Source organism: Neodiprion fabricii, chromosome 3, assembly GCF_021155785.1.
Source record: "Neodiprion fabricii isolate iyNeoFabr1 chromosome 3, iyNeoFabr1.1, whole genome shotgun sequence".
NCBI classification, from domain to species: domain Eukaryota; kingdom Metazoa; phylum Arthropoda; class Insecta; order Hymenoptera; family Diprionidae; genus Neodiprion; species Neodiprion fabricii.
In genome coordinates, this window is record NC_060241.1 from 22195044 (window position 1) to 22220833 (window position 25790).

The window sequence follows — 25790 nt, forward strand, 5'->3', positions numbered from 1 at the left end:
GTTGGTCACCCTGGCAAACAGCCGCTCTCGGATCGTAGCGCGTGCGCATTAAATTTTAGCAGACAACGGACCGTGCAGTCGTCAGGAATTCACTCCGTATGTACAGTTGCTTTATCGAACAACTCGGACTCCGGATTCCCCAAAGATCTCGAATCAGCGTTCGCCGAATAGCCAGGGCCAATGCCTCTTTTACGGTGTATCGCGGACTGTTTCGACCGCAGCCAACTGTACCACGATCCATAGGAAACCGTTATTTTCGCGCGCTAAGGACTCCCAGTCATGGATAGAGCGTAATTGCCGATAATTAGAGCACGGGTAATCGGCGTTACTCGGACCCAAACCGCGGCGGTATCGCACTGACTCGAATTAACGCCGATATCGCCGCGTTTGTTATATCGAACGCGCGCTGTATGTCAGGCACGTCTGTCGGAAGCACGAAACGAGAAACGCTAGGCACAATGGAATAGTTTTACAAATAGGCAACGTTGGCGATGTTTCGCCCAGCCTAGTGGGGGCCTCGGCCAATCTCAGGGGCTCGGAGGGGAGCCGAAAGCCGTGGCACTTACGTGCAGCTCGCCTCATGACCGGCGTCAGTGACTTCGCGTCCTCCGCCACGATCGCATCGTTCTGCAGAAGTACGACCAGCCAAGCTTGTTTGACAACTCGCTTCACATTTTTACTTTCTCTCTCTCTCTCTCTCTCCCTGCCTCTCTCCCTCTCGCCAATCAGTTGCCCAGTTTACGTTTTAATTTGCCAGTTTCAGTCGATCGGATGCTCGGATAAACCCCGGGGGACTCGGCAGGCCTTCACTTTTTTTTATACGTTTTTCTTCTCACTGTATGGATCGTGCAATCGTTTTACAGAATCTTGTATTTTAAATGAGCAGAATTTATTCGCTTTTTCCTAGTTCGTTCGTGCTAAGATTGGTACGCGTCAAACGTAAGTGAAAAGTGGTCAGACCGAATTGTTCGTTTCGCAAAATTTGTATTATCTTTGGAAAAGTATCTTCGATGAGTTCGTACCGTATGTAATGTATACCTATAATGTAGATTTTAAAAATCCGAACCAAGATAACTTACAATTAATTTTCAACCATGTCCAGAAGTTACTTGGAAGATAACTCATCCCTGTTTCTTCTTTCGTCGCGTTTCAGATTACTGTTGCACACCTCTCGCAATCCACTTCCGAATCATTAGAGAGGGTAGATGAAAAGAAAAAGCTGTTGCAAGTGAGGGATCGCGGAAATGCCCGCAAGTAGTGGACCGAAGACAGGATTTATCGATTGTACAAATAGTAAGAATCGAACTTTCGATCATTCGTAAATGGATTTAGACTCTTGACGAATGCAAAAGAACGGTCAAGAGCATTTCACGGATGTTGACGAAGCGTCGATGAAGGAATTATAACGCAGACCAACCCAAATACCGATATTCCCGGAGTCGTTGATGGAAACGAACAAGCTGATTTACGGTGGAAAGAAAGGACAGAAGAGGACGACGATGAGTTTTGAAGAGTTGGAAAACTTCTGCTTCGTGTATAAGTGCTTTTGGTAATCGTGTGCCAATTCGATTGAGTCAGTGCTTAATCCGTCGAGGACCGACTAACAAGAAAATTAGTTCTTCGATTGTGAAGGTAAAACCGCTAGTGCGTAGACTGAAACTGTGTTAAATCAAACGTAGCTAGTTACGTTGATTATTTTCGTCGCCTAACCTTCACTGCGTTCTGTTGCCCGAGGCAACGGATATCGTTCAGTGAATAAAATGACAACCGCGGTCTTGACTCGAGAGTGAAACCATACGGATTCACCGTCAACTTCGGAAGTGACAATACCTCAGGCTGAGTGGTCGGCTAGTGTATTCCCAGGAGTTCCGATCCTCAGGAATTAATGCACGCGGAAGGCGAAAGGAAGTTCTCAGTGCCTTTACTGTGACATAACCGAAGAAAGTGTTTCTAACAAACCTGTTATTATCCGGACGAATCGTCATAGCCTTCAAGCGTCACTAAGCGAGGTGAAAATTCGTCTACGACGCCGTATTAAGAATTAAACCTCGTTTAGGTCGACCGGCATGAGTGGAAGAAGCCTGGTGAAAAGTGGACGCGTTTACGCCGTCCCTACTAAGTGAGTGAATGTGACTTTGTCTTGACCACCGCGTTACAAAACCTTGTTGGAAACACAATTGGAAGCAGTTGGTGTGATGAAATACCACCGATCATCGATCGACGCTGTTTGAACCTCGAAGAGCAGCAGCGATATCCGATCGTGAATCACGATACAAGAATGTCGTCGAACGGCGAATTCTCGACGATTTCCAGCGGCGAAGGAACATCCCTGCCAAAGTCTCTGCCGAGTTCGCGCGAAGCGACGGCGGAGACGAACTCCGGTGGATTTATGCCCCTTCGGGAATTCCTCGATAGATTTTCCCTACCGAGGGTTGTTCGACTTGAGGGTACGGGTGGCAGGCCCGTTCTCCTCTACAAGCAGCAGCCAAGGTCACTCAGGGTCACGGCTACTCTGCTGATGCATCGTTACCGGCACGACGTCAAGGTGGGACCAGAAATCGTCATCCCCGAAGGCTATCCCGGTGAGTTTCGTTACCCAGTCTTATCTTGCGTTACTGATCGACTTATCATTTACGTCAACACGCTTTTCCCGGTACCGAAATCGGCTAAAGCAGTTGAGAAAATTCTCTTTCAATCGATAACTTGTCTTCGAAACTACTGACTAGTCATCACATCTATTCAAAGGAATGCGAAAACAAATTTTTGTCTCAATATTTTTATATTATATATCATTATATATCATCGACTTGTTTCGAACGACTGAGAATTTCAGGATGAAAATCGATCCTCTTGTTTATTAAAATAGAATTCACGTTTTAAGAGCTTGCCACAATTATGTTCAAATGTTCTAAATAAAATCGAAATAGTCCCGTTCTGCAACGGAAAATTTCTCATATAACGTGTGCTCTTTTCTAACGTGTTAAATAGAGCATATGAAACTTAAAATCGAACTACCGATCAATTCGGAATCTAAATACGACAATTACCGCGACATTTTTGTTAGTTTTTTTCAATACATTATTTCATCATTTGATAACAACGACATTAAAGAACTAGAATATATTTTAGAAAGCTTGAATGTTCATTTGAATCGATTATTCTTGTGGTTACTCTAAGAAATTAAGCTTCCTACAAAATGATTACACTTTCACTGAATCTGTATTCACACCATTCAGGAACGTTCGCTCTTACTCGATACCGATTTTCTAAATACGTACATGCTGTGTTTTACTGAACAAGAGCCCACTGACAAAGAAATAATTATTATTAATTAGAAAGGCTGAACGAGGATATCGATCCAAATATATCATCTTTTTTGTAGAGACATGTTGCATCCGCAAGAAAATTAGAACAATCGTTTAGAAATAACTGCCGAGATGAAAGGCATCAGTGGATAATAATAAGGTTCTGTTTCTGCAGTCAAGTTTAAATTTTTATTGAGAAGTTTACCGGTCATTAGACTGGGGTGGAAATGCGATCCTTATATTGCTAATGGAAAATATACATCTAGCTAGGAACGCATCGTAAAGTACTATTGTTGGTGCAATGCTGACGTGTGCCACGTGGGCGCATGCCATTAACACATTTCCCACTCGTTAGCACGGCGCTGTATCTTCGCGATACCCGCATTACACTATAATCTATGATCTATCTATATAATTCTCAATATGAAGTATTAATCTTAATTTCATCCGAGAAAAAGTGAATCTACCCCAAGCTTGTCGAGTGATCCCGAAGAATCACTTTGCAAATTAAGAAGCATTTTCAACCGATTTTAAACGAATTAATAGCTTAATCCAATCCTCCGTGCAAAAGACACTTGCCGAGTGTTGCGAATCCGTGCAGTGGAAACCTGAAACGTACTTATAGTATGTTAATTATATCTGCTACGCCTGACGAGAGAGAACGCGTTTGTAACAACATTATTTGTAACACAAAGTGGAGCTAACAAGTTCCCTGAATAGTCACAAGACTCTGTGGTATGATTTAAGGAAACAATGGATGGAAACATCCGGTGTAACAAGGGGGGCAAAACCATTTCTGCCTATTAAATGACGAGCGCGGAAACGAGTAATTGTTTACCGTAGAATCGTGCAGTAACCTCAGCCAACCCGTACCTATCATAAACTTGGGAATATTAATTAAGTAATCATCGTTGAGGCTCGTTGAAGCTCACGTGAGACCTTCCAGATGATAGACAGGTGGCGTATAAATCCATCATTCAGCTATAATTCAAAATAGAAAGAAAGATTTAACGCCCCATCGTCAGGTAGAACTCGAATTGCTGTACGTATATGTTGCAGTTTTGAAGCAATTTGAAACCGAAATTTTCTTCAATTTTCACAAAATCGTCTCTTAACAACTCAAATTTTGCGTTACGGTATAACATGTTAATAACTGTTATTGTTATATCTCTATTTCTAAACTTCGGGTCAGGCAAATTAGAACTTGGGTAGCACAAAATTCTTCCGCACTCATTCGATAGGTTCCAATAAATCTAATCATCTAACAGATTCACAACGCGAATGGTTAGCGTTGTATAGGTTCTTGCATTCATACTTTGCAGATACTATTTTTCATTTCGGTTTCCGTCCTTAACATCAAGAATTTATCTGACCTCACTATGGGACTTGAGCATTATATGAATTTATTTCACTATACAAAAACTATTTCTTAATATGTTTTGATCTCTGACTTCAAATCGCGAGTGACCGCTTCGGAATCAATTAAATGATGAACAACGGCTGTAACAATACCGTTGTCTTTTCTTTTTGCATAAAGTTATCTAACCCATCTTTTTACCGTACAAACCGTCGAGACCTTGCTTCGTTACACACGACCTGAAGTTCATCTGGCCTGAGGTTCTTTTACACTAAAATACGACTATCACACAAGCTAGGCATTAGTTATCCACAATTTATCGAAGACCGCTAAATAGCAAACGGCGTACGTCACTCCCTTCAATAAGACATTTAAGTACTCTCCACACCACAAGAAATGCTATAACATCGAGGATATTCTATCGCGTGTTCCAAACAAGTAATACTAGCGAGGCTTCTATGGCCGATCAGAAAATAATGTGTAGAAGATTTTTTTGCGAATAAGACTAGCGGGAGTTGCTTGTACGAAGTAATATGCCAAGGGCAGAAGGTCAACTGCGAACCGCGACCCGAGAGATCGACGATCGATGCTGATCTTAACGTTCGCAAATTTGTTTGTTCACGTGCAACGCCGATCAGTTGTTCACGAGCCATTTATGGTCAGTAATTGTATATTATCGAGCACAGTTAGCATGTTCGTACCGGCCGATCATTGACCGCAGGAACGCGGGACTTGATGCGAACTGCTATGGTATGTAATCGTCAATCGAGCCGTACCTCCTTGTTTGCTGAATTGACCGGCATGCCGAAGTTCCGCCTCCGTGGAAGCATGTGGTCAATTCGGAAAGCGAGCCAGATCCGCGATCCCGATAGATTAAACGTCACGATCGCGTAAGAGACTCGTTTCGAAAGCCCACCTTCGCAGTACGGAAAAATGATCTTCGCACCAATGACTGACGTGATGTCGGGTTATGACTCAGAGGCATGATCAAGCCGAGATCGAGACAGGAGACGATGGAAAAAGAGAGGGGCCAGCGGGCCGAGGCGCGTGCGAATAGCAACTTGTTCCGACGACGCCGGCAGTGATCTATGATCTATGCTACGTCAGAGAATCGTACTCAGCTGGTTGATTCACGCGGATCCCTTCAGGAGGAGGAAAACAATCTCGATTTAGCGATGCGTCGTGCATCGGGAATTCCGGATGTCCGCATTTCCGCGATGTGAGCCTTTGAGTCTTCGAGAGGTCATCGGCAGTCCAGGACAGTCCAAGATGCACCCTGCAGACGCGTATAATGCATTACTCGGTGACTCGTATCTCGGCTGAAATATGGTTCAAGATGGCACGCAGGAAGCATCTACAGTTTAATTTATGGGAAGGACTGACGCTCCGTAAGTAAGCTGTTTCAATGTTACAGCCGATAATTGGAAATATGGTATGAAGATAACGAAACACCGCGGTCTCGGTGCGAGTATTAACGGATAGAGCTGCGCCTATGCACGAGATGCGGAGGAGATCTCATGAGCCAATGAACCATTGATTAACGGCTGACTTTGGTAGCCAATGCAAATCGTGTCTTATCACGGAACAGAGATACCTGCTTCCATTTTCCGGTGAAAAAAGGGCAACACGTGGTAGTTGGATGTTCATTGGTCATGAATGGTGCAGGAAATCTGATAACGAATAGTACAAGAGTTTTTTGCCGAACAATATGTGAAAATTGTTAAGTACCATGGCCACATGGATAAACGTTTAATGTCGTTATAGTATCATTCCAAGTAACGCGCTCGCCAAGTTGCGCACTATCATTCGACTGTTGAAAGTTGATGTAAAGTCAACGGAAACAAAGAAAATACGACTTTTTCAGTGAATTTCAAAGTAATCTTTGACTTTTGCAAGTGATCTGGTGTTCTTGCGAGGTTCAAAGTTGGATTTCAAGAAATACGTACATCAATCGAAAGTGAAAGATATGAGGAATGATACAGATAATTACGAATGAAATAGTCCAATTATAGATCGTTAAAGCGCAACACTTGGGTGTTTCTATTTGTCATTCCAAACTACTCTGACGACGCTGTCACTGACTTTTTTTGTACAACCAATGCCTAGAGTTCTGAAAAAATGGACACTACATTACACAACGCATTACCATGGCGTGGGATAGAATAATCTATTAGCTTGGCTGCCAGGTTCAAATATTTAAGTCTGGTATTCAAACGAGCGTTTGGCTACAAGCGTAACATGTTGTTCGTGATCGATAAATCTTACGTATATATGCCTAATATCCGAAACGTCATAATTCGAGCTTAAGATGACATATTGATGCTCACGGCCCACATCCGGCGACGGATTAACGACTCAGCTTCGTCGATGTCGTAACTTGTATCCACAAATTGATTAGTTTCATGAAAAATCATAGAAGATAGAAAAGTAATCGAAGTCTGCGATCTTGACAGGCCTACAAGTAGATCGAGCTTATACACTAATTACCGTGATCAAATTAGTCGATGATTACCGAAAGTGCAATGACCCGATTGAACGCAGGCGACCTTACGGATTAGGCGAAATGTTTCCTCTTCGCACTGTTCAGTGTCGCATATACAGTTTTGAGTCTTGATCCGCCACGTATATCAAGTGATTTACTGTTACCTGCTGAGGTCTCGCAAATCTGAGGCTGTTTCGGATCGTTAAAATACTTCGGAATGCCACCGCACGTAGGTGTTAATTGAATCGATGCAAGAAGTTGACGAGATTTAAATCAGCGAAACGTAACGCTTCCAACATACGGTGCAGATCGAACGGAACTTACCGCGGTTCGCAAAGTCGCCGCAAACGTCTCAATTGTCCGACGATCAGCAAATCTTCAGTGCCCAGCCATTTTAAGGGCCGGTCGTTACGTGACTCCGCAAATTATGGTACATACGTTCACGATCACCGTTCATACGTATAACGTATTTGCACCTCAAAACGACTTATCGTTCTGGAACTGGACCAATTGCATGGAATTGTTGAATACGGTTTTGATTTCGGGATGGTTGTAGTGGCATCGTTATTAGTGTTCCGAAGTATACCTACTAAAGACGGTAATCCCAGAATACGATTGAAGTGCAAGTATTCATAAAGTAGTACCAATAATCCAAACAATTCTAATAACATCAAGTAGTCTCTATGGTGACATAAAATCTTTTCTCTTTTCAAAAATTACTGTCTTCTCACTTTCAATGTCTCTCATTGCGGCAGGCAATCTCTGAAACATGCCGACTAGTAAGTATACTTACTACTTGATACTTGAGAAATCAATCACGTGCGAAAATGTTCTATGGAGAAACTCATTCCGATATATCGGTATCAGTTGACTACGAATACCTTTCGATGTAAATCCCAGCTACAATGACTCAAGTGCTAAAGTTTTGATTGCAAATCCCGGAGGTATCGACGTCACGTTTGATGGTGGAATACAGTTATATTATACAGTATAAATTCACGTGTAAAGAAGATTAAAATTCAGATACGTCTGTCTGAGTTAAACAACATTCTAGAGAGGACAGCTGGTGATCATGTCCAGCATACAAGAAGACCCGAACTAACCATCAACTTTCAATTATAACGGCGATCTGTCATGATTTCCGCCGTCTGATCGAGCTACGTGGGAGATGCAACACGAGCGTCACGTGTGTGTTTCACATTCCGTAATACTTGATTCCTATACATAAATTAATGAATCATCTGGATGCTGATTGGGCTCTTCGGATTATCTTACAACGTGTTCACAACTGGTCTTCACACGTGTGTAATATACAAAGAAACGGCGGTACTACCGTGCCGGGGTTGAATTTCATAAGTAAAGTGAAATTTCATCGATTTATTTAATTCGACTCACGTTACTGCGGGATCATCGTATCCTGAACGGGTCGTAACGTTTAAGCTGAAAGCCTCGTACGCTTGGATATTGAGGTCGTTTCTTTTTCTGCGCCATTTCAATCGTATGAATAACGATTCTTGAATCCACGCAAGTATAACCTGCATGGCTAGTTGACTACATAAAGCATCACGCGCGCCGGACCCAGAACGGCACTTTCACGGTTGACTTGCCGCCGAACTAATATCGCATTATAACCTGGAATATATCGGTATCACTATATTACAAGAATTACGAACGATGCAGATCCCTGTTCGCGATACTCGCCTTGGAATCTATGTAACGAAGGCAGGAGCAGTCGCAGTAGCGAGAGTTGCATGGAAATTTTCCGCACACTTTTCCCTCCCTTAACCGACTGAAATGACCGATCTTTATTCTAAGACAAATTATATGCCTCGAGAAAGTCGTTGTTACGGTCTCAGCGAAACTGAGCTAAAACGTTTAATTGTTTCTCTCTCTCTGTTTCTACAAATCAACTATTATTCATTGCCAGGGTAAATTGACGGAACTCGACCGGTAGAAAGTTGAGAGACTGGCGTATTATTATACGCGATAGAGCGTAAGAATCATCTCGATTTTTATTCAGTTCGTCTAGAAAGCTTTACCCATATTTTGTAAATATGCAATAAAATCAAGATTGTTCAGGCACTGTATCTTCCGTATAACGCGTTTCACTCTCGTCCGTTGCATCTCTACACGCTACACAAATCCCTATCATCGTTAGGATCACTCGATAAGGCTTTTTTGTTACCCACTCGAAGACAACACTTCGCGATGGCTATCGACAAAGCGTTGGGCTTAAGTAACGAAAATTAAACCATTTTTGATGTAAAAAGAGTTAGCAAATTAAAATTTCAAAGTTATGTATCAATTCTTACATAGTGTTTCCTACGATAATATTCGAACTGAACACTTTCTTGTTATAATTAGCCAATAATTTATATACTTGTACTTCTCGTTGACAGATATGAAATGAATTTCACTACATTATACGTGTACTTGCCTACGAATAATTAAAATACCTACGAACAAGATAACTAATTTCCTGTACCGTACCCCAGGGTTTAGCTTCAGTCACCATTCTGATTAGTAATTTTGGTTTCTCCGTGACTTTTTCATAACAAATGTCTATCGTAAATTGAGCTAACGATGAGACGACCTTTTCTCACCTCTGGTTATGAAATCGGTATTAATTCCTGAAACCCTCACGTTTTGAGGTTGTGAAAGTGACCCCCTGCACCTGGATACCCATCTTGAACCAACAAGACCCGAGCCATCTGCCTTGACAAAGCCCCAGCTGTGACCCTCGTCCTTGTCCACCCGCGTCATCGACCCGCAGGAATCCCCAACTGGGATTCCGGAGCGATTCGTGAGCAGGAATACCTCACGCGTATTAGTATTTACACTCCATACAAGAATCGTATGGCTGCCATTATGCGTTAATGGAATGAGAGGCACACGAATGGATATTAAAATCGATTCTATAAAATGACCGCATGCAGTGGAGTCGAGTGCAACACGGTCAACGGCCATTCGTTAAAGGTAATGTAATTGTAATTGATTCGCCAGCACATGTAGCTTACCGTTCGTATACTCTGCGCCGTTTCTGCACAGTTTCATAATTGCCGCTTGTCAATTAGCATATGTAAATTGATATATATAACACACGAGCCCTGAAACTATACTGCTCGGTGTCAATGCTCGGTGTCAATTAACGCGAACCAATATCTTTTACAGTAAATTTTCGTTATGACATACTATGACAGTCACAGGAAACTGGGCATCCAATTGCGCATGCGCCAAATTATATGATTCCATTGGTGGATTCAACCGATTCGCGCCGAGTTCTCCGTCTACTCATCAGGTTGACCAACCTAGTTACGGTAATACGCTAGCTGTGGAAATTTGTAGGTATTTCAAGGTTATGTCGCGTTAAGAATTTGAGGTTGCCAAAATGTGACGGCACTGCATATAAGTCAAGATAACGTCGAAAAACTTGCGCCTATTGAAGTTTCCCAATGAGGACTAGACGGACACAGTTGGCAGGCCTGCCTAAAGAATCGAAAAACTTGGTGCCACGCGTGCGCACTCGGGTGACAAGTTTCCTAGAAAAAATGTTCAACCCTTTATCTGCCGTTTACCCGTTTTGTCCCGCACCCGTATACCAGTGTCAATTTCACTACCGTGAAGAATAGGATAAGGCCGACATAGCTATCGTCAAGGTGTTCCCAAATCCATAGGCTATATAATACCCAGGTGTTCACGTGCGGGTTCAGAGATGGGGACGACTGGGGCAGGACTAAATTTAGGAGCGCGGGATATTGCGAGGAAGTCTGGCAGTCTGGAAGGATTTTAAGGAACCTAAAAGCAGCAAGTGCCAAAATCAATTTTGTGAAAATGGGATGGCCGTAAAAATTTCGGCGGGGTCAAGAAATTGTTCGCTCACATTTCCTCACTAGGCATGATTTCAAATGATTCCGCATATTTTTATACATTTTTTTTTTTTGATGCCAACCGATTTATTGCGGTTCTGAATTGGAAGAAGCATAAAAAATAACTGACCCAGAACATTCAGCTGTTCCCATGGTTTTCTTGAATAGTTCAGGGATGGCTTCACAGATTTTCCCCGAAATCTAATCGGTTCTAAGTTAAGTGAAGTCAAAACAGTGAACCAAATTTCGTTAGATCGGTCCGTCAGATTTCGAGTTATGATCGAACAAACAAAAAATTTCCTGATAAATAATTCAGAATTTCAAAAACCCAATGAAAACCCCACATTTCTCGAATGGCGAAAGTCTGTTAAACTTCACTATACAGCGTAATAAACTTATTCGGAACGAGAAAAAATACTTATTTCAGGACATAAGTGACATAGTTTTAATATCTATGGAAAGTATAAGCTTCGGTCGAATTCTTTCCAACAGCATGTCGAAATCACGCCTCGTGCTTGTAAAAATGTCCAGCTGTGCCGCTGTCAATGAGAAATATATAAAGGGCTTGCGTGCAGAGCGACATGATTGACCGCTCCAAATTCCTCGTTACTTTCCGACCTTGTTTCAACATGAATTTAATTAGCAGCCCTAATGAGCAGGCGAGGAAGACATGAAATATATTCCTATTGCATAACGAGTACTTCTAAACGCGTACCTCAATACACAAATACCAGCGTTCACTTTGGGAGGCTCATTTATTAAGATAGTCCTCTCACACCGGCGAGAGTGTTGCGACAGTTTAAGATGCGGCTGCAAGATTCGAATAAAATATATAACAGCCCGTAACGAAATTTCTTTGCGGTCAATTTACAGGGCTGGCATTCTTCGGGGCTCGGTTGAATCGTCGTCGGATATCCTAGAGCGTATTTCTAACGGACCTCGGCGAACAGAGCAATTCATTTCGGTGAATCAGTTTGCATGTGTAACAGGCGAAGCGAGGAAGCACAAACCTCTGGGTAATGCCATTGTTTTTATTTCAAATCTCAAGCACGACGTTTAACAATGACGGCATTAAAATTATCGCCACGTCACACGGACTTAATCGATTTGAGGTCGGTATATTCATGAATTAGTAGTAAAACCTTTTTAAAGTCTCGTTGATTGCACAGCGTGGAATGAAAATAGTCACAATGGAACGTTCTTGACTATCGTGGTTTGTAACGGCAAGTTATTGAACTATGTCGTTAATTAATACCAAACACTTATACCCGCAAGCAATCGCGCAATTAGCCCTGAGGGATGCCGCAGCGAAGATCTCGATATAGATGGAGAAAATTAATGTTCGACTAGTAACGCAAGGTCAATTAAAATTGGCCAATTAAAATTTTTTATTATAGATATACGTATACCTAACTATGATCGCGGGATTCAGTTGCCCGCGCAGATCTGCCGTTAATCAATTTTACTCACTGACTCTCTCGTGTCTTCGGATAGTTCGAAATCCGCGGTAAGGAGGCAAAAAGTCACGCGCGTATTGACCGGCTAAAGAAATTTCAAAAATAACTGTCGTGCTGCTTGACGGGGAATTCACGTTTCTATTGAAGATCCCCTAAAATGGACGAGGTCCTTCGGCCTCCGGCAAAAACTATGCGAAGTCTTGAGGATTTCCAAGACTTCGCGGAGCTGAACACTTCGCAGAAGGCGTTGTACGGCGTGGTGTGATCATCGAAGGTCGGCTGGTTCTTTGGGTAGAGCGCTAATTGATTTAAGAATGTCGCCGCGCAATGCGAAAATGCTGTTCGTGGTCCAGTCACTAAAAAGTTCCACCCCGCCAACGGGCACTATGCACGTATCCGAGCCTTTCAAACTCGATCCGATCCCAGTATCTCGGTTTTGGGCCTTGGGACCCTTTGACAGCGATTTTAGCATATTTCCCACAATGACGGAACAGCTGTTTAATTTGAAAAGTAGTAACGCACTCCAAAGAAGGTTTTCACTGAATAAATTTGGTCAAAAAACTTTTTATTTAGGCATGAACATTGAAAGACTCTATCAAACATTTTGACTTTGCGAAAAATTATTTTTTTCGACGGGAAAGAGGCTTTGAAACGTTCAAAATAACTGAAGTCTGGTGTTTTTGATCCCGTTGTAATGTTTTAAGCTCATTTCACTCGCTTGCCGGATCCCCACAAATTGTCTGAAAAACATTAAAGACATCTTACCGTATATACTTGAACAAATCTACCTTTATCCACTCTAGGCATAAATATTTGTAAAATGATTTTCAGTTGACCGCTGAAAAGTATTTAATCATTTTGTACGGTTTCATCAATAAAACTCTTCTTAAATCGTTAGTATCGTACGCAATTCGGATGTTGTTTCATTCGTGTTCACCATCATTAGTGTAAATAACAATGCTGGAGATTTGTTGAACGGTTTTTTCTTTGTTCCTTATAACGTTTGAATCAGACAGTCCTATTCAACCTTATAATTGATCAGCAGGAAATTGATAAGTTTCCGATTTCTTTTTCCTTCAAATACGATCGTTACTCTCCAATGCAAACGATAATCGTGCGAGAGCTCTTGCAGCTATCTATTCTCGTGGATCTTGTGGATATACATAGTTAATGTGGGTTTATCTTTCCCAAGTTTGCTTCAGAATATCTATATGAGAACTGAATTACGTATCGACTTCCTCTTAATTGGCTGGCAATTAAATCAATACTCGTATATAAAATATTGACTGTTATGTAGAAAACTTGCGTTAATGTTATTATTCGTATATGCTAACTGTGGTAAATGTAAGTTGGCTGAAATTAAACAAATAAGCTTTTTGCCTATTCAACACGCGAATTCAGATACTGTAAGAAATTCAAAATGGTCGTTTTTCACCCGGTTGAAACAATTCTGTTTCAACGACAGGATTATTTTCGATGCTCATCAATTTTCGCGCGGTAGTTTTAAATATTGACCAAGAAAAAAATGAGAGCAAAAACAGATTGCTGGTGATTTCATCTTTGACGAAAAAATGAGAATTGAGAAATCAACTCGTTAATCAAAGACAGTACTGCCAATGCAACTTCCTCGCAATTGCTCGCACTCGTTTTCCACGCAGATTTTATTGTGGATATACACGCTGCGGTCGTAATAATTGAACCATATGTATAACGTAGAACTAGACGCATCGGGCTGTACTAATTCTGTGTCGGATGTCCATTATGGAAATGGAAAGTGGCGAAAGACTTGCTGCCTTGTGTAACCTCCTGTATAATTAGTGCATTGGCTCCATGATAGGCTTACCTTTTGAAACATTTGCTGCAGTGTCTAGACCTGCAGTCACGCTGAATTCTGCTGTGATTCGTGACAGCATGCCTACTCAGAAAACGATAAGTTTAACATAACTTGTTAATGGAATACATGACTTGACTGTTTAAAAACATAATGGAAGAATTATTTGATTCAAACTTAAGGCATATGAAAAAACAATATTTGAATCATAGTTTATAAAATTTTCATCTATAAATGTTGAAAATTTAGCCGTTTAGAACTAGTTTTCGCAGATCCAGTATTTTGGCGTTGAACACGATAACTCATGCTAGCTTTATCTAAAATCAAAAAATCAGTAGGTGAGTATAACTTGTACTTTGACGAAGCATTAGAAAACAATGGGAGAACTTAAAGAGAAGCGAAGATAATGTATTGATGGATTCCTGGAAGATCTGAAAAGTACACCACTAACTTTGATCAAACCTTGCGGTGGGATTGTAAGGGACTTATCCGTGCGCAACTTATGGTTATAATTTTTCCCCGATTTGCGTGTTGCAATAGGTTGAATGACGCACCCAGGATCCAAAATTAACTTTCATTAGTACATACATTACAGCTGACCTTCAACTTTTAACTCGGCTGGTAACTTTTGTTAATATTGATGAGAACTTTCACGTGACCCAGGTTTAATTGCTGATCGTTTGTGACCAAATATGAGTATCGTTCTTTCGATCGCCTAGAAAGTGATTAATCTTCCAAGATCAGGTAACCCGCACTGTCCGACTGTTCGCCACTTTTCATATTCCGATACCGAACCGTTTTCGAAGCTTTTATACGGCAGCATAGAAATTGAGTAAACTTAGCCAGTGTGATACCAGCCTAATATTAGGTACAACGTTATCGGACGCGAGACTCCGTTACAAATGATTTAACAAAGAGGCCGGCAGGGATAGCGAAGAGAGTGATAGAGAAAGAGAAATAGAGACGAACGTGCGAACCGTAAAATAATGATGCCCTGGGCTAATCCGTTCAGCAGACGGCGGGGAAAGGAAAACGCCAAAAAAGACAGAGCTGCGAAGGCAGGATGACCGAGGCGACCCGAGACATCGGCTCTTTTCATTCCCAAGATGGAAGTAAGGGTCCCCCGGTCAATTGATCCTCGGCGTCGTCCGGTGTCCTCGGCTAAAAGGACCCCCGGGTTACACCGTGAACCGCACACTGAGAGAAATTTTTAGTTTCGGTTACCCCTCAGTCCTTAACTAATTTCAATTTTTACCACAATCGAAAAATATAGTTCTAGGTAGAAAATGAAAATTAGTTTTGCAGCTGTTACCAGAAAGTCTGGTATCCGTTACTATTCTTTCTCATTACGATCACTGTTACTATATTTTCTTGTAACTGTTGCGAAAATTTAATGCATGTGCAACAATAAATTGATGTTAAAGCCTTGTTTAGCTAAAAAAGTAGAGTTAACCTCACAAACTGATTTTGCGTTGCAATTACCAAAAAAGGATAGACAATAGCGCAAAATGGTTACGCTTACTTCGTTTTTCATAATTTCAAAGATATTCAAACAGTTTTTTTTAACGATACCTATTTTACTGAATTTTTCTAGTTACTATAACAAATGAAATTTTTCTCGATGCACCCACCGAACGTGGGATTAGCTCGCGCAGGCTTTGAAAGACATCTCGAACCTCGTCGAAGGAAGTTTGTTGGCCAAAAATCCACCTTTTTCTTAATTTTGTAGCGAGGTTCGTGGATTTTTTACATTCGTAAGCTACAAACATATTTTTGAAAATGTTTAATTGCAGGTTGCGCTTCTTCAGAAGTTTGTTACCTCCGAAATACATTTCAATTTGTTACCAACGTCTTGGCTGTTTTTTCAATTGATGGGTACATTCAGTTGACCGTAACTTTTCACTTCGTGAGTCACATTGCAAATTGGATGCGCATCACTAGATTCGTTCAGAAAAGATTTGTTAAATTTTACACTAATTTAAAATCGAAAGTCATTCCGAAGACCGTAATTAAGTATTAACGTCAGAACATTACCCTCGGATCCTATTCTTTCATCTAATTTCTCGTCTTTACCATTGTTGTCCTTACATCACAAAGCAGAATTGAAATCTACTAAAAAAGTCAGAGATATACAGCGAGTTTCGTGTAAAACGTGACTTGACTTCGGTGAATGAAGTGCCTCGTTGGCCAGGATCCTTTTTCTGCAATCAAAAGAGTAACGAGAAACGATTTTCAACACCTTCACCGTGTCTCGGCGCCAGTGAAGGTGCTCTTGCCTACCACAGCGTCGAATTAAAATTTAATTACATTATAGCGGTACCATCAGCGTGGCTATAATAACCGCAATTATTTTAAAACCCGAGTTTACGAGCTGTTTGTACCGTGCATATCTGTTGTACGTTGAACGCGTTGGATTCGACCAGTTTCGACGTGGTGAAAAATTCAGTCCAATCCTTTGACCAACCGAACTGATCAGAGTTACGAGGGACTACCGGGTGTGTCTCAATTGGAATGACGATAAATCAAAACGGTTGGTACGAATTTGATATTTGCAGCCCTTTTGTTATTTACAGGAATCGCGAGCGCAACGCGAACGTATCTAAGCATTTTTTGTCTCCGCTAAACATGCAAACTGGGATGCCTAGGCAGAGCGAATGCCTGGAACTATACGTGTGCACATCGTAATTTCCAAGCTCTATATCAGCTCTGGGATCGATAAATTATTTCACCCATTATAATTACCAAGATGTCAAAGTTGAGTGTCAAGGAGAATATGTTGTTAACCCAACGCTCCGTTGATCGCGGACTCGACAATCTAGGTACCTAGCAATTAGTATTTGGAGTAACTACCCTATTCGCCCTCGGGATGAAGATATTATCTCGCATATAGTTGTACAACTCATACAGGTATATAGGTGGTGGTAATATCGCGGGACACGATCGGCTTTCATTAGCATAATCTGTATAAATCTTACACCGATCTTATCCCGTTCCTAGAGAGTCGAAGATCCCCTAGGCTCGTACACCTATATTAGCCAACGTATAGGCGATAATTGCGAAAGGTAAATCACGATGACTGAATACTTGACCATGGATAATCGGCTTCTGAATTTTATGATGTCATTATCGTTCTAAGAACTATGGCCAACTCTGGAGGACAATCATTATCGATGTTTCAATCTCTGATGCGTGCAAAAAATTTCTCACAGAGACTCTATGAAAAGAATACATTATGTGTACGATCTTTGTTTCGGAGTTGAAATTGACAACGGCATCAGCTATACGAATATGTTTGAAACGAATATGTATTATCGTGGAGTTAACTTTGAGAAATCGGTGTTATACAGTTTCAACTATGTCATAGTTATTTTCTGACAAATTTTGGATTCTTTTTTTTACATCGCAACGCAACCAATTGACGTCGTGAATCAAGGCTAACTCTTTAGCAATGATAAGCGCCCATTACCTCAAGAGAGGGATTTTTAATCAAATTTTATACTTGACAGAATTACTGCGAAAAAGTATAATTGACCATAAAATTTGTTACCAAAATTTTCGTTGCTTTATTCCATCTTCAGACAAGTTATAGAAATCAAAATAAATTACAGCATTTTTCTTAATATTTCACAACTTCTGGTTATGAAATAGTGGCCATTCAAACTTCAGAATAATTGAAATATTGTATGCTTCATTTGATTCTTTGAATGCTTTTTTTCGCACGCCGTTTTACGACGGTATCTTTCACCACTTCGAAAATTTTGGATACACCATCTTGTCCTGATCAAGCATCCAGCAACCAAACCGACTATGAATCCGATAATGGAATCGGGCTTACTGCGAAAAAACCAAGCTATATTTTGTTGATCCGACCGAAATTTTATCAAGAGTGTGACTTTATACTTTTACTAGCCTTCCCTAAATTCATTCGTGCAACTGATTTTTATAAGTAACAAGTATTCCCTGAAGGTTTTCGTAACGAATTCCAATAGCCCATCAAGAATTTCGTGCACATGTATGTATCACATCACGTACCCAAGTTCTTAAAATCACGCTATAAATTTGAATTTGGGATAACAATCCGGCGAGATGAGCTAATTTGAACTTATATAACGAGATATCGTGGGAAAGTTCCCATTCGAATTTAGTTAACAAGTCGCAGTAGGTAGAATATGATGTACAAGCAGAGACTACTCTTCATCCGCTAACGGCAAATTAATATCAAACGGTCTTTTTCCTCTCTTCCTCTCTCTCTCTCTCTCTCTCTCTTTCTTTCCCTCTCGATCTTCGCGTAATTTTCTCTCTTGAATCGCGCGTACGCGCTCTACGATCGTGATTACACCGTATTCCCCAACCAACCGGAGCATTATTACGACGCGTTGTGGGTGGTATCGGAGTAAGACAAAATTCATACCATCATAGAAATCGTTAATTGAAGCAAGACCAATCGTTAATCGTGACATTTTTATTTTCCAGGCTGGTTCTCCGTAGTGTCTGGCAGCAACATGACCGGAACTGCGAGAGTCTATCGAAGAGTTGAAACTCTCGTGAGAGCCGGAGTCCCAGCTTTCCTGTTGACTTCGCCTCTCAGGGCTTACACCCTGACGCATTCGAAAATGGGTAAGAATAACTTATTTCATCAGATTCAAGGGTGAATAGGCCGAACCGAGGACAGGGAAAAATTCATTAAAAAATCTTCAGCAATATTGTTTACGAAGATTAATACCAAAATAGACATAAAACAAAATTTTTACCACATAATAGAAATGAACTGAGAAAATGTGAATAACGCAATTTGAAATATCAACAATTTCAGAAATGGTTTTATAATTAAAATGTTCAAACTGATTGTACCCTGCAGTTTTCTTCCGATTCTCATCATTTTGGACTTGTTTTTCTCACTGATTAAATCCCAACAAACACTGTAAAAAAGATTACGTGCAGTTATAACGCGAAATTTTTATTCATAACGAATATCTGCTGTACGGTGTATCGTACTTACAGAAATCTATCTCTATCCCCTCTCAAGATAACTATCGGTAATATTATTTTCAAATAATATCTGAGGATCTATATGGTGAAACAATTGTTTAAAAAAAACACCAGAGCTTAATCGGACTGAACGTTCTAATCATAAAACTCTAATCATAAAACCTTTTCGCATCGTCTCGATATCTTAACTTGCGTCAATCGAATTACCTTAAATTAATTTCTATCAAATTTTAGGGGGTATATTTAATCCGTGTTTACTATCATTCGCACGAATAACACGGCTGAAAATTTTTTTAAAGTTTTTCTTTCCCTCTTCCCAACTCTTGATACAGCTGTTCCGCCCAATTCACTCTTACAATTAATCATCGGCTGTTAATTGCGCCTAGTCAGCTGCGACTTACTCGGATCCTTGAGACTACTGCTGACGCGTACGTAACCCAAGTTGCCTAGCTGCAGGCTACGCGGTTTGGCGATGAGCAATCAAGCATGCCTCGTATCATGTGGAAATACTTTCACCTTGAATGTTGCACGCGTTCGCATGAGACGCACGTAATTGAAAATGGGAATGTTTAACACTGAGTTGATGGAGCGTTTGAAAGCAGTTACCCGTGACACGGAAATTCCCGAGCCAAACCCACTTGGAATCACGTCATTACATAGTTCACTTCTGACTTGCAGAATATTAACGATCGATCGTCGTTGGATGTCGTGCACATTGATGATGGTGCGAACGGATGATCCTGCAATGATTGAAAATATACAGGGTATATTTGGTGAAAGTAGCCACTCGACCAGCCGCGGTGATTTCGTGTCCTACGTTATGCTGCGTAGGATTGCCACCTCCCTGAGTGTGAGTGGCCACTTTCACGAAATAATCCAGGTACCAAAAAAATAGAACATCCGATACAAAGAGGATCAATCCCTCAATTCGGAAAGATGCTTACATCGGAATGATTAATCCTGTGTATTTTGTTTATTACCAGCTATCAAATCTATTCGCAAAGTGGGTTTTACAATATAGACCATCAAAGTTCAATTTCTTTCATAGGTGCTTCTTTATTTCAAAGTCACTATCAAACTAGTTGTCGATCTGTTGGAGGCGTCGTAGAAAAATCTCCATGTAATGTAAACTCAATTTTCTTGTAGTACTTTAAATCATAAACGACTCATTCGAACGATCCATCACATCGATGCTCAAGTTTCGTAAAGTGCATTCAATTTTCGTGCTTCGTGGACAATTGCAAATGCAAATGAACCTTTCATCGCTAAGCGTTCTTGACCCGCTGTCTTGTACTTTTATTAAATTTCTGATTTACCAGCACGAGTTGTACTCTCTGTAGTAAATCCAGGAATGCAGGAATCCCTGCGACGTTTAACCCTATGAAGTTATCTGACTAAAAGTCAATTCCGAACATAACATATTGCAGAGCGCGGTAAGATCATTGCGTATCTTCATTTTAAGTGTTATTGCGACCCAAATCTTTGTCGAAAGCTTGGAAGACTTGGACTCATTTTGAACCAAGACTTGTTTTTTTTTTTTGCTTATTCATGTTATAAGTATATACATACGCTTCACTTTTTTACTTAAATTTCTTCCTTTTTTTCAGTTCATACCTCGTCTTCTTGACTCTTTGGCATCGATAATCGTTCAACTTGTTAGAGTTTTCATTCTATCAGTATGCCCTCATTTATCCAAGGCACATGTATAGCGTAACACATAACAATTGTTGTAATTAAGATCTTCCATTTTATACAGCGGTACAAATTTCATATACTTTTCCGACCCACGATACTGTAACGAAGTTGTGTTCACACTCTTTACACATCCTCGATCCATACAGATCATACTAGTAAAAACAATTATTTCATCAACTGTCTTAATCAATATCGTCATTCCATCAACCAGCAACAATACTTCGAATACACATACCACTTTGGTGCACAACGCATTGGTGCTCTGAATTGACAATTATCAGAGTCGATCTTGGCGATTATTCCGTTCATGTTTTCTACCAAACACGACATTGATGTATTCTCGTTATTCCAAGAGTCCCACACTCCGGGTCATCACCCTAATGGTCAATTACTACGTCTTTCACAGAAAACGGTAACCTCCGAGCTCACTACACGAAAACGACGGTCCGTGCCGGTGAGGTCCTACGGCTGGTCGCGGTATTCCAGGACACGAGGCGCTATCCCCTGACCTTTGGGATCAACGGGGTTAAGGGATCTTTGGAGAAGGATCAGTACGCGCAGTGCCTAGACTCCCACGGAAGGGAAATCTTCGCTCCTCTCTCTGCCAGAGGCGAATTTTACGCGACCTGCCCCAGCGGGAGCTTGGACACTGACTCTGACGCCATACTCTACAAGGTGCACCAGCTCGCTAAGAGGGATCTGCCACTCAAGGTACGTCTTCCTGTGCCATAAGGTCTTGTTACAGGTACTCCTTGCAGCAGCAGCCGAACGATTAGTCCCGTGCGAATGCGCGCTTTTGTATAATATATATATATATATGTGCGGTAACGTTATTCTATGTAAATTGTATTGGTGATTGGTTGGTGCGAACCTTGAATCTACAAAACAATGCTGCGACTTTACGACAAATGATGCAGGCGACAATTAGATTTCTAATTCTCTTTGCATTCCTATCACAGGTGAGACTAGTGGCTGGTCCGCTGCCAGTCCCTCTTCCCCGTGAGTACGCGGGTTTGATGCAGCTTCAAACAGCTACCAGAGGCTCAATCGTCTTGGGATGTCTCGTACCGGAGAGACCAGTGCACGATCCAGAAATGCTCGAACTGATGGTTTCAGGGCCTGGAGCACCACGAGTTAGACGCGCTCGTCTCGGTTATCCTTCGGAGACTCGGCTCCTTGCATCTCCAAAGATGCAGAGATTACTGACTGCCTGCTGGTACGTGTGTCTCTATTATACATACCTGTGTAGGTATGTACATTCTGGGATAGAATAGGATAGCACTATAGAAATTCGCCAAATTTTCTAAAAAATACGCAGACTGGGATGATTGAACAATTGAATTCTTATGAACTCTTAATTGCAGTTTTTGAAATTCCAGTCATCCTAGCCCCTGGTCCAATTCCAGTTAGTAATGTTTATGGATGAATAAGACCCATTGATCAAATAAGAGTTTAGGAGGACAGAAAAAACCGTCCCAAAAATCTTCAATAGTGTTATTTCTCTTTCAGTTTTTAAACGCAAATGAAACAAAATTCTTACTATTTAATAGAAATAAATGAAAATGAATTCCAATACAACAAACTGAGGTATTAGCATTTTGAAAAAATGTATTATAATTGAAACGTCCAAACCTTGGTGTTTTTTTAATCCCTTTTTGATAATTTCGGGGCCTATTTTATTCACTATAGAGATCTCCAAAGATGGCCTGAAATTTTTTTTACAAATAGCTGACCTTAGAGTAGATAAAAATAGATTTGCGTAAGTACGGTACAACAGATGTTTGTCAACAATTAAATGTGCACATTATAACTGTAGCTTAATGTAAAAATTTTTGAATGGTTTTCGCACAATTTATAAATTATAGCTGGTCAGCGTGTAAATAGAGTCTCAACAGTTCAATTATTTGCAACGTTCTAATTGTAAAAACGCTTCTCAAATCATTGGTATCCTTGCGTTCTTCGAATTTTGTTGGCAAATTCGTTGCCATCGCACCGTAAGGCTGTTGTTTTATTAGTGTTCACCATAATTGGCATAATCAAGATCAAGATTAACAGTGCTGAAGATTTTGTAATACGTTTCTGTTTTCTTCCTCTTTTTCTAAGTTTTGATTCAGGTGGTACCACCCATTCCCCCTTAAACTCAAACTTGAATTCACTCCAGGGGCTCAGGATTACAAAACCTGTTTTATTTAATTCTTATTTTGTACAACAGCAGGACACTGGGTGACCGTGCAACAGAGCCAAGAGTCGCACCGCATACGTGGCAGCCAAAGATCACGCCAGAAAAGGAACTAAATTTGAAGGAAATCAAGCCAAAGCCCGAAACGAAACCAATCCTGCGAAGTCTCCGCGATGGTTTAGAGAATCTGAAGAAGACAGCGAGTCGAGAACGAAGTCAGACAAGACAAACGGGGAACGGTGGTGGTTTCCTCGAAAAAATCTCGAAGCTAACTCAAAGTAGCAAAAGCCGGAATCCGGCGAAGAAGTCGGCTTCCTTCACGTTCGCCGTGCGACCGGAAGTCGCCATGCGTTCGGGGGAGAAGTACGCGAGTCTTGAACCGGACGTGACGTCATCCAGTAGCAACAGGGGTCCCAAACAACCCGTTCAGAGATCGATCTCGGCTGGCGTTCTGGACACACATCAGGCTCACGTTGAGCTTGAGCCAAATTACGCCCGTGTTAGGGATAGTCTGGTGCTTTCATCTAGTCCGCCAAACCTGACGAAGGCTAAGGCGGAAGACATATACGCGGAGATATGCGAGAATGCCGCAGCTGAAAACGTGCCAAACCTATCGGATACTCATATCGTCGCAAAAGTGAAAATCACCGTGCGAAACGACAGCGTTTATCCCGACGCTGACGAAAGAAGTGGCCATAATAATTACGTCAATTTAATACACACCTCCCAACAGATCGATTCGATCATCAACACCGACGTCGACGTGGTATATAACACGGTTTTATGAACCTCGGGGTCGTTGATGAAACGAACCGATGTAGCCGATTCTGGCAATATGATATGTTGCGAGGAAGAAGCTAATTGGCGTGCTAGACATTTGTATTATAGTTGTCAATATAGATAGATGTAAATTCGTAGCTTATTTCTAATTATATACATACGTGTAAATATATTCAAATACATGACGCATGCATCTGTTTTGAAACAATATACGATTGTTGTACGAGTGCCTATCTGTTATCCTCGATTGATTTGTTTCAGACGTCAAGAATGTGCGAGGGTAAATATACTTGGCGTAGGTTCTATTGACGAATTTCAAAAATTCATCCTTCAATAGGAACATTTCACCGTTGGATTCATTCAAATTCATCATGCGGATCAATAAATCAATATCCAATTGCGTTCCTATCTTTGGGAACCGTTTTCACCTCTTTAAGCCTTTTATCTGCCGATGAAAAAAATACGTCACTTTTAGTTTTCAATGGCCTATAACATACATGAGTTGCAATGAATTCGCGAGGGGACACCGATCTGGTGTTCTATATAGTGATTTATTTTATTACGTGAGTTTAAAGAGCTTCAATTTAAGGTTGGCGATGGGTGAAGGTAAAGTTGTCACATTAAATTGCCGATGGAAAACAGGTCAATTTTTAATTGAATGCTGCTTTATTTTTCGAAAAATGTGTCGTACAGCCAAAACCGTCTTCCTAAACGTTAGAAGCGTCGACTTCAGTCGATTTTGACAAAAATGAATATATCTCCATAACGATGCGACGTAGCAGATTTTTACTTGGAGTTTTGATGATTTATGAGTAATAGGATTAATAGAAAATCCGTAAATCATCAAAACCGAGAAAAAAATACTTTTTAGAGTGTACGTGTCACGTATTTTGACTATTCTCCAAACCCTATCCAAGCCTATGCATCACTGACGCGATTCAGGCTATGATAGCCTCATTTTATATCGAATGCCAAACACAGATATGTAAAAACAAATGAGTTTCATGCATTAATCATACCGTAAAAGAAGAACCTGTAATGTATGAAAATTGGCACGCGATCTTAGAGATTTGACGAGTCTCGGAGGCTGGGTAAGTGAAAGTTTTCATTTCATCAATTTACAGACAGAGCGTAAATCAGATCTTCAGTCAACGCCATAAGTAGTCGGAGACTTCAAACTCCGCCCGACGTCGCATGTTACGGCAATCCTCTAAGCAGTAGATCGCGTTGCACCATAGAGATATAGGTATAATATAAAACGTAAGTAACGGCGTGAGCGTCCCGTGAATGAACTTGAATCAGTTCTTTGAAGGACAGAAGATAATAATTCTCCCGTTCTCTCTGTCGCTCTACTGGTGAAGGGGGGGGGGGGGGGGCAGCTGGGCTAGCGCGTGTAGCTACTCCCACTCCATGGAAAGAGCGACAAGGGGGGGGGTTATTTTCTTCCGTCCTTTAGAGAACTGATTTTACTCTCATCTGAGCGCCGGACGGAATCAGTCGTTTCCGAGCAATTCGAGCGAAATCACGCGTTCTCAGTGGTACCGGTTCAACGTACAGACCGCGTTCTTCAGGATGTGTCATGACTTTTGATCAGTGCATTTCCACCATACTTATCTGTAAATAATAGACGAGGAGCCGCGTGTAGCCCGAACCAAAACTGAGCTACTGAAATAAAAACATCCTGCGAACGTTGATTGTGAATTTCGTGTGCTGAGTTTTCATTGTTTTGAACAACTTCAGACTTCAGTGATGTGTATTATTGTCTCTGTGCGTCGAGTGCAATTTTATAATTATTTTGGCTGATTTTCGGCGAATGCGCAATTGCACTGTTAGCAAGTTTATTCGGTCG

General features: G+C 41.1%; 1 protein-coding gene across 3 annotated transcripts; it reads left to right on the forward strand.

The window, feature by feature from the left end:
- Window positions 1–585: 585 nt before the first annotated feature.
- Window positions 586–24160, forward strand: LOC124177941. 3 transcript variants are annotated; one of them, XM_046560921.1, is made up of 6 exons: window positions 586–635; window positions 1154–2582; window positions 18772–18915; window positions 21389–21693; window positions 21942–22198; window positions 23195–24158. In XM_046560921.1, exons 2-6 carry the CDS (start codon window positions 2279–2281, stop codon window positions 23946–23948), a joined length of 1764 nt encoding a protein of 587 aa, XP_046416877.1. In that variant the 5' UTR covers window positions 586–635; window positions 1154–2278; the 3' UTR covers window positions 23949–24158. The 3 variants fall into 3 exon arrangements, with proteins under 3 accessions (XP_046416877.1, XP_046416878.1, XP_046416876.1); XM_046560922.1 differs by lacking the exon at window positions 586–635 and adding an exon at window positions 666–1023 and having other exon boundaries at window positions 23198–24160; XM_046560920.1 differs by lacking the exon at window positions 586–635 and adding an exon at window positions 668–1023.
- The last annotated feature ends 1630 nt before the right edge of the window (window positions 24161–25790 follow it).

Coding starts and splice junctions, on each gene's coding strand:
- LOC124177941 (XM_046560921.1), top strand. CDS start 2,279: ATGTCGTCGAACGGCGAATTCTCGACGATTTCCAGCGGCGAAGGAACA. Junction 2,583..18,771: donor CATCCCCGAAGGCTATCCCG/GTGAGTTTCGTT, acceptor TTTATTTTCCAG/GCTGGTTCTCCGTAGTGTCT. Junction 22,199..23,194: donor AGATTACTGACTGCCTGCTG/GTACGTGTGTCT, acceptor TTTGTACAACAG/CAGGACACTGGGTGACCGTG.